Here is a 10,060-nt window from a genome sequence, read left to right as displayed (position 1 = left end):
TTAAAATAAAGTCTCTAACTTCTGATTTTTCAGTGCATTTTTTTATGGTATTGCTTTTTAAAAAGCTATAATTTCGTGAACTATTCAACGTAAACTGCTCAATTAGGATTCATATTTTAACAAATTTATTCTACTTTAAATGTTTTCTTAGGTTTATGAAACATATCTTAATAATAGTAGTTTCTATTATATTTGCCAAATAATTTGATTTCTTTTTGTTCAGACAAAATTTCTTATAAAAAATTTATATCATATGCGAATATCAAAAAAACTATTACCCCTGCGAAGATAATGGGATGAACTACTTTATGGTAAGTTAAATTACCTTTATTTTGAGTTTTGCCGGACATATGTACGTCATATGGTTCCTGGGATAAATTTTTTTTTTTCAAAAATCTAATCTGAACAACTAGAAATTAAAATTATGTGAATTTATTTTGTTGAATATCATGAAAATTACCATTCTTAGGAAGATAAACGTCATGATCTCCATTATAGTACATTTCACTAGCTTTAATATAAGTGCTAATAGACATCTCTACGTCTTGTGGTTCCTCAGATACAGATATCTCAAAATAAATTCTCTAACTTCTGATTTTTCAGTGCATTGTTTATGAAATGTTGCTTTTAAAAAAGCTATATCTCAGCAACTATTGGACGTAAATAGCTCTATTATAGCGAATTTGCTCTACTTTAAATTATGTTCTCTTAGGTTTTCTATTGTTGTTGGTAGTTTTAAAGATATAGAGCTCCGAATGAAAAATTAATTTTATTTTAACGTTTTGAAACAGCCACCTTTTTATTTATATTAAATTTTGTCCGAACAACAAAAAATCATTTTATTATACCTACGAAAGATAAAGATAAACGTCATAAAGTCCATTAAACTAGCTTTAATTTAAGTGCTAATAGACATTTGTAGTCGAACGGTTTTTGAGACAAGTTTCTCAAAATAAATTCATTAACTTCTGATTTTTCAGTGCATTTTTTATGAAACGTTGCTTTTAAAAAAGCTATGTCTCAGCAACTACTAAATGTAGATTGCTCTATAAGGGCTCATATTTTAACAAATTTACTCTCCTTTAAATGATGTTCTCTTAGGTTTTCTATTGTTGTTGGTAGTTTTAAAGATATAGAGTTCTAAATGAAAAATTAATTTTATTTTAACGTTTTGAAACAGCCACCTTTTTATTCCCCCTATCTATACTTGGCAGATTCTGATGAATCTCTGATGGATCTTTTATGGTATTGCTTTTTTAAAATCTCATATTTTAACATATTTACCCCACCTTAAATGTTTTCTTAGGTTTACGACAGATATCTTCATAAGAGTAGTAGTTTTCATGATATTTGCCCAAATAAATTGATATCTTTTTGTTCCGACGAAATTTCATAAAAAATTTATATCATAAGCGAATTTCAAAAAAACTACTACTACGAAGATAAGTGTCATTAACTACATTATGCCACATTGTACTTTTTTCCGATTCCTCTAAAACAGAAATAACATTAAATAATTCAAATTGGATATTACCTTTTTCTACCAAAGGTACTTGAAGGTATACGGTGAAATACTTATCTTGTTGATTTGACCTGTCCGTTCCTTATGAATTCTATTAGAAAATATCTGGAGGTCAGGGGCCTCCTCATGTTGATTAAGCAGAGAAGATAAAATAAAACAGTTAATATTTATAGACAAAAGATAATTAAATAATAAAAAATAATCTGAAGTCGAAAAAAGAGTAGAGGAGGGGGGGGGAGGGAGGTTTATGAGAAGAAGGAGTTATAGGGTAATGTTTACGGGGTATTGGAAGCTTTCCTGCCCTGCCACCTCGCAGGAAGGGGAGATGGGGTGACCTATTGGAAGATCGGATTGAAAGAAGCAGGGAGACTGTCGAAGAACTTGATGTGTCTTCGTGTGATGAGTTGTTGCACTGTTCCTAGCTGTAGTTCGTTGTGAATGTGCGTCATGTTCCTCTGCAGTTCTTCTGTAGTGTGCTGTTCTGGAATTGTTGTAGTGATTTCAGGGCTGTTGAGTACAGGAAATGACATTGAACTAGTTTAATTTTGAATTCTTGTAGATGTATGTTCGTCTAATGATTTTGAGATATAGATTTCCCAAAATAAATACACGATGTACTGATTTTTAAGCGCATTTTTTAATGAAATACTACTTCCTAAAAATTTTTCTCGGGAACAATACTTAAAGTGCTCAATTATGGCTCATATTTTAGTAAATTCATTCTAATTTAAATGATGTCTTTTCGGTTTCTTGTTAATAAACTTTAGCACTTTATTATTTAATTAACATAGCACAAATATATATTTATATATCTAGGTAATTAAATTAAAAACTGTCTGTTAAAAATTCTTGAACGAAGGTTAAATTTATAGGTTATGTAGTACTATTTAGTACATATATGAGTTTTTATCACCTACAACCTACATTGCTCATATTTACGTTTCCTTCCATTTCGCTTATCTTTGTTTTGTTTCTTTTTATAATGAAAATAGAGTAAATTGAAAATAATAGCCGAAAAAAATCAAAAGGCACAAGCGTATGGATACTGACCTTTGTTTACCATGGATTTGTAAAAGTCTTGGATTTGCGACAAGTGGCAAACTTGTAGATCCAGGAGAACCTTTACCGTAGTTTTAGTACAAGAGCCGGGATGAAAAAAGGCAGTTATTTCACCCCAATTTTTTATTACTTTAATGAAAACTATGTATAATTACTAGTCAAAACTTATGAGTCTGTCAAGTATAAGTAGGGGAAATAAAAATGGCGGCTGTTTTAAAACCTAAAAAAAAAAATTTCATTCGGAGCTCTATATCTTAAAACTACCAAAAACACTAGAAAATCTAAAAGAACATTATTTAAAGAAGATTAAATTTGCTGAAATATTAGCCCTAATAAAGCTATTTATGTCCAATAGTTCTTGAGGTATAGCTTTTTAAAAAGCAATATTTCTTTAAAAGATTAATAGTTAATTTATTTATTTTGAGAACTCTATATCTCAAGAACTATGTGACGTAATGATGTCTATTAGCACCCAAATAAAACTTAGTTTAATGTACTATATGGCAGTTTATGACCCCTACCTTAGTAGGAATACTAGTTTTCATGATATTTTCTAAAATAAATTGATTTATAGTTATTCGGACAATAAGTTTGATTTATGAAAAACTTCATTTCAGAAACGATTGGACGTACAGATGTCTGTTAGCACTCAAATTAAAGCTAGTTAAATTTACTATAAAATAGTTTATAACGTTTATCTTTGTAGGAGTAGTAGTTTTTATGATATTTGACAAAATATATCCACAAAATGTTAATTTCTAGTTGTTCATATAAAATGTTTGATTTTTGAAAAAATATATCGCTAGACCCATAAGACCCACAAATGTCTACCAACACTCAAAATAAAGGACATTTAACTTACTATAAAGTAGTTTATAACACGTATCTTCGTAGTGGTAGTAGTTTTTATGATATTCGCCTATGAATATAAATTTGGCAAATGAAAATTTGTCCGCACAACTATAAATCAATTTATTTTAGCAAATATCATGAACATTACCACTCCTACGAAGAAAAACGTCATAAACTTCTTTATAGCCCATTAAACCAGCTTTGATTTGAATGCTAATTTACAAATGTACGTCAAATGGTTTTTGAGATATAGATTTTTCATAATAAATTCACTAATTTCTGATCTTTCAGTTCGTTGTGTACAACATTTTTATGAAATGTTGCTTTTAAAAAGTTATATCTCGAGAACTATTGGACGTAAATAGCTCTTTTAGGGCTAATATTTTAGCAAATTTACTCTTCTTTAAATTACTGTCTCTTAAGTTTTCTTGTGTTTCCTACTTTTTTGGATATAGTGCTCTGAATGAAATTTTTTTTTAGGTTTTCAAACAGCCGCCATTTTTATTCTCTCTACCTATACTTGACAGACTCATCTGTTTTGGCTAGTAATTATACATAGTTTTCATTGAAGTAATCGAAAATTAGGGTGAAATAACTGCATCTTTTTCCCCTTTTGGGCTTTTGCTATTACTATTATTACTATTTGCACTTCATAATGAAACACGCCCCAGATTGTAAAGTTGAGGCGGATGGATTACGGAGAAAATTTTTAATGATGGGGTCTCAGAATATTCTCTGTAATCCACTGTCCTAGCCTTTTCTTCATTCATTCATTTTGAAATCTAAAGTCTTTTTTCGGTTGTACTCCACCATTCCGACTGACAGTCTATCAATGTACTGGTGGTTGAAGGTATTGTGATCCATTGACTATCTGCATTTTGAGTTGAACAGCGCTCAATATCTCTCTCTCTCCCATTTCAATGATTCCACTATAGGACAAAGCTCGATGTCGAGGACTATCATGTTACTCTTTTGGTGCATCTACCAACAAAGGTCATTTGTTTCCCAAACTAGGGCATTGCATTACAAAGGGCCACTTTTCAAACAGAATTGATTATGGATAAATTACAATTTCATTTTCATTAAAGCAGTCAGTATTACATTTATTGGGATGGTTCAGATTTTTTTAATTTTTTTATTTATTTTATTTTATACCAGATCGCCCTGGTGGGCCCTACATGGTTGATATAACGGTTATATATATTTTTAACAGTTGATTATGTGAGGGTATAGTCTCGTACAAAAGACACCCCTAACAATGTTATATTTAAAAGAAAAATAAATAGATAAGAATAATGCTTCTTAATAAAAGGGAAAAGGAAAATTAATAACAATAAATAATGATATTGGTACACTTTAAAAAAAAAAAAAAATTGACCTCTAATAGTAAAAAGAAACAAGTTAATTTGAAAAAGGGAAGAGTGAATAAAATAAAATAAGTAATAATAATAAGTAAAATAGAGGTAGTGTGACTATGAATTAAAAATTTGTTATAAAAATAGTAATATTACTTCTCTCATTATACTTAGACTATACATGTCTTTCAAGACTATTTATGTATCTAATATATTTCTGATAAACTCCATGTGGATGTTTCATTGCCATATTTCCTTAATCTGGCATAGAACAGTATTAATACTTTAGTGCAGGCTTCTCATGTGTATATATTGTAATATCCTCTTTTTTGATAAATAGTTATTTTTTACATATAAATAGTTTTAGTGTTTTATTTTATGTATGAAAGTTTCAATAATGTTCATTTGTTTTATTAAACAAAAAAGCAATATTTTATAATCAATATTGATCAGTCAAATATGGAGTAAAAATACTTCATTCAAGATATTCAAGATTTAGAAAAATGATTATTTTTTAAAGAAAAAGCATAGATTAATGATTGGAGAAGTTTGTCGGGTGCGGTCAGCAAAGAACAACATAAATAAACAAAACCAGATTTATTTATTTTATGCCGATGCTTCAACCTGAGTTTCAGGTCTTCATCAGGGGTTATGGTGTAGATCACATCAGGGGTTATGGTGTAGATCACATCAGGGGTTATGGTGTAGATCACATCAGGGGTTATGGTGTAGATCACATCAGGGGTTATAGCCTAAAACTGTTTTAGGTTTTACATCCCCAGTGATGCTGAATGGTGTTTTAATTTGTTAAAATTATAAAAAATGTTCTTTTATATGTGAATAAAGTATTAATACAAATAAAAAAATACTATTTGTATGGATTTATTTGAAAAAAAAAAATGAGTTCACAAATAGAATTTGTTTTATACATATTTCTACTATTGATTAAATTAGTTTTACAGAATTAAATGAAGTATACAATAGATATTATGTATTTTTAATTTCAACAAAATATTTTCGGAACTCTTAGATAGGATTTATATATTACCTGATATTGTAACTGTGTTCAAACGTCCACTTTCAATTTTCAGGTAACTACAATAAGTTGCCTATAGATCGGGAAGTTAAAAATGTCCTTGCACTTTTATTTGAAACTGTTATTACCTCCTGAGTTTTCTCAAAAAAGTAACTTTTTTTCCACCAGTTCGGATTAAATTATTTTTATTATGAAAAGAAACAAAATCAAAGCCAGAAAAATAAAATTTCATTTTCCTAAAGTAAAGACTTTCACTTTTCATTGTATCCCAAACCCTCATCACCACACTTGAGTAAAAACTGGAGGATTAAAATAAATTCCAATAAATCCCACCAAATCACATCTCTCGTAGACCCATGGCTTCTTGTCCTACAGTACCCTTTAATAACACCACACTTATTCCTGTCGAACAGATCTGTTACCTAGGACTACATCTGCTCAAACGACTGCCATAGAATCCTCACACAAGACTCATCAATGCCATTAGTTATAACACTTATTAGACATATCAGATATCAATAATTATATGATGAATTTCCCAATCACCCAAACCCACTGGTTTCTAACTGGCTCTTCCTTCATTACCTAATAATCCTCCTATGCATCTGGAAAGAAGATGGCTTCGAAATCTTCCCCTCTAGAGATGTTATTGGAGTTCTATCAATAGGTAGATTCTCCACATTTCTGTATCATGCCATTGTATAACTAACATCAAATTTACTTTATGTATATAGTTTTTAATATGGTTGTAAATATCAATAAATAAATTAGATTTAAAAAAAAACCTTTTAATTTCTTTCTTCAATTACTATTTTCTGTCTCAGGGCAGCAGAAATCATCAAGACGAAATTCCGTAAAAAGCTTTGGAAGGGGCCCGGTGGAGAGATGGAGGCCGGGGGGTCAGCAAGCCCGACACAAGACTTGAGTGAGTCGACCCAGCTCCTGCCTGTACCAGCACCTGCTTCTCCACCTCCATCCTATGAGCATGTTCTCGCTGAGGTATGACCTACTGTCTATCCTATTGCATTATATATTAATAAATATAAGGAGAAACTGGTTGGTGTTGGGAGTAAAAACTTATTTATTAGTGCCAATGTTTCAGCCAGAATTCTATTTTTCCTTCATCAGGGCTAAGAATAAAAAACAAAATAACAACTGATGAATAAAAAGTATATTTAAAATGATTATAAAATAAGAAAATAGTTAACATTATGGGTACATAAATAGTGTTGAAAACATGTATAGTATAAGTATTATAAGAAGACAAAGACTATATTAAAATTAAGTAAGAGGAAAGAACGAATAATAAACTACATAAGAAAATCTATTTAGTAAACATATGTACAAAATGAAAATTATTTAAAATAAAGTAATGAAAAGAATTTAATTCTTTTTTTGTTTAAATTGGATTTCCCATTTTTTTTCTGTGATGAAAAAGTAGGAAATCCAATTTAAATTACAAAAAAAATTAATTATTTTATCACTTTATTTTAAATAATTTTCATTTTCTACATATATTTAATGTATTTTACAAGATTTCCATATGTATTTTATTGTTTGTTCTTTCCACTTACTTAATTTTAATATTACTTGTCTTATACAGCCTTCTTCATCTTATAATACTTAGACTATACATGTCTTTCAAAACAATTTATGTATCTAATATATTTCTCATAAACTCCATGTGAATGTTTCATTGCCATATTTCCTTAATCTGGCACAGAACAGCATTTATACTTCTGTGCTGGCGTCATGTGTCTATTTATAATAGTACGTTTGAAAGCAACAAATTATTTTTTGTTAATTTTTATTAGTTAGTTCATTGTTTCAGTCAAGAATAGAAACAGAAGAAGGAGGGGCAGAGGGAAGCCAGGAACATCCTGAAAAGCCTAAGGAAATTGTGATTGTCCATAAATCAAGCAAAGAGTTGTATAAGGCCCTAGCCGCGCAATTAGGCATAACCTGCAAAATGAGTGATCATTGTCGGTGCTACGAATGCCAGGTAATACTCATTTCATTCACCTTAATATTATAATATTTTTTGAAATTAATTTAAATTATCTTTTAACTATTTTGACCTTTGTTTCCTAAGTACCAAAAGTAGAGAAGCTTTGCATTCACATAGAAAAAGATTTTGTCCTCAACATCAAAATTTTGCATTCACATCTCCTGTTTTATGCAAGGAACAAATTTGATTCCCTGACTGTATGTACACAAATTCATGTTCTGGCATAACACCTACTACTACTGATTTTGATGAATTTTCAAAATTGTTTCATAAGCATCACAATAAAAATAAATTTTCTGCCACAAGCCAGAAGTATATTAATATTAATTAAAATGGTTAATTAATTGTTTTGTACAATTCATCTTTGGGGTCCCCAGGGACGCCTCTGTTACCCGATTTTATGAAGAGTTGAAGTGGCTTTACCCCTCCTTTCGTCATACATTTTCTTGCTTCCTTCCTCTACAAAGTTATCGAATCGCACTGTCCATTGTACATCTCTGATATCCTTTAATTTAAATCCTCAGTGCATTTCTGTAATACCCGTTCACAGCCTTTATATTCTTATATGTAACTGCCTATGGTAGATCTTTCCTCATCCATTCCTCTTCCCTATGGAATTCTATTCCCTCCTTCATAGTTCTAATAACCTTCCAATCTTCGAATCCCATATCTTCGACCACCTTCTGTCCACCCAATTCCGGAAGAGTAACAATTGAGTTTCTAACAAGGTTTATATATTTTCTGTACTTAATGTTTCACATTTTTGTTTATACTTGTAATTATGTATATTAGCAGAAGTTGTACCTTTTCAATTATTATTTTTAGTTTAATTATATTTAATTTTTTATCTTTTTTTTTCTTTTTATTTATTATCAGAAGTTAGTCACCTTATGTTTTATGATATGACATAGGGTTTTATTTTATTTGTTATAATATTATTTATTATATTCTGTTGATTATTTTTGTTCATTTTTATCTATTCAAATTCATTATTTTATTATATTTTATGACGTTTCATAATTTCATTTTTATTTTGTACTTTACTCTAAGGCTTTAATGCCTAATTTCGATGCCTGTATATTATTCTATACAGTATAATATACAATAATAAAGATTATTATTATTATATTGCCTTCTTGTCTGAGCTACTTCACTCCATTTTAATGATAAATCTTAGTTATTAATTTCAAATGTTTATATACAATTTGACTGATGCGACTAATACAATTCTAATTTTCCAGAGTCATTATTTTGATTGCGAGTACGACAGAGACAATGAGCAAGAAAAGACTGACGGTGGATTAGGAGCTGGTACTCCGATGTTTATTTCCGAAGTGATGCACGGAACAGCGTGCAGCATTCTATAAGCAAAAGTGTCTTCTATTTTTCACCACTACAGGGAAGTATGGAGAAAATCTATCTTATTTCCAATGCTTCATTTGCTCATTAAGTTATTTAATTCATTTTTTATAATTTAATCTATGTTAGAATTTGATGACATAAATGTTTAGAATTTATGCCTAAGAATAATTAAAAATATTTGTAGAAAACAAAAGTTTTATTTTAAAATTTCATTTGAATAGTTTAAATTTACATCAAATAGAGACATCAATTATGACTTTGAAAGTCTTCGTTTGTATTTTCAATGTTTTTAAAAATGTATGGAATTGGAATTGAGAATCAAAACTGCCTGAATTGTTTTTGGAAAATATTAAAATTAAAATTCATGCTTATGGTTCTTTTATCAAAAAGTTTGCTTTAAATGAGCTCAATATGAGAGAGTATAAAAACAGAAATAAATATCAATTATTGTTATTATTCTTTTATGTTTAATAAAAATTTGATCAACTACTAGTTGAGTAATTTTTAATAATGGATTATATAAACACTTTCAACAAAAAAGCCTGTTTTTTTATGGCTGGTGGTTCCAATCAAAATATAAAAATACTATACTGTATGTTGTTTTTCTATTTATAAATTTGATTTTTTTTTATTAGATAAACATTGAAAATTTAGTTGTCAGATTTTATTTTTTAATGATTTACCCCCTTGTAATTTTTATAAACCAAAAATAATTTTATTTTTTATCAAATACTTTCAATTAAAAATGGCTTTTTCTAAATAACATTTCTTCATAGTTTTCAGGGTTGAGAAAAAAAATTCTATCCCTTTGACCAAATAATTTTTTGTGACAAAAATATTTTCAATTAATATATTTATTAACAATA

At 29.0% G+C, this 10,060-nt stretch overlaps 1 protein-coding gene across 1 annotated transcript in view; it reads left to right on the top strand.

Annotated features, from left to right (window-relative positions):
• Positions 1-9,758, top strand: part of LOC106681094 (uncharacterized) — a 101,531-nt gene extending 91,773 nt beyond the window's left edge. Inside the window, exons 2-4 of the mRNA XM_067045398.1 lie at positions 6,649-6,823; positions 7,656-7,826; positions 9,074-9,758. Of these exons, the coding sequence (XP_066901499.1) occupies positions 6,710-6,823; positions 7,656-7,826; positions 9,074-9,199 (411 nt within the window). The 5' untranslated portion in view covers positions 6,649-6,709 and the 3' untranslated portion in view covers positions 9,200-9,758. The remainder of the gene's footprint in view (positions 1-6,648; positions 6,824-7,655; positions 7,827-9,073) is intronic.
• The last annotated feature ends 302 nt before the right edge of the window (positions 9,759-10,060 follow it).

Source organism: Halyomorpha halys, unplaced genomic scaffold (assembly GCF_000696795.3).
Source record: "Halyomorpha halys isolate HHAL.00 unplaced genomic scaffold, Hhal_1.1 Scaffold308.1, whole genome shotgun sequence".
Classification (NCBI taxonomy): Eukaryota; Metazoa; Arthropoda; class Insecta; order Hemiptera; family Pentatomidae; genus Halyomorpha; species Halyomorpha halys.
Note: the sequence above shows the minus strand (reverse complement) of the source record. Positions and strands in the feature narration are given on the sequence as shown.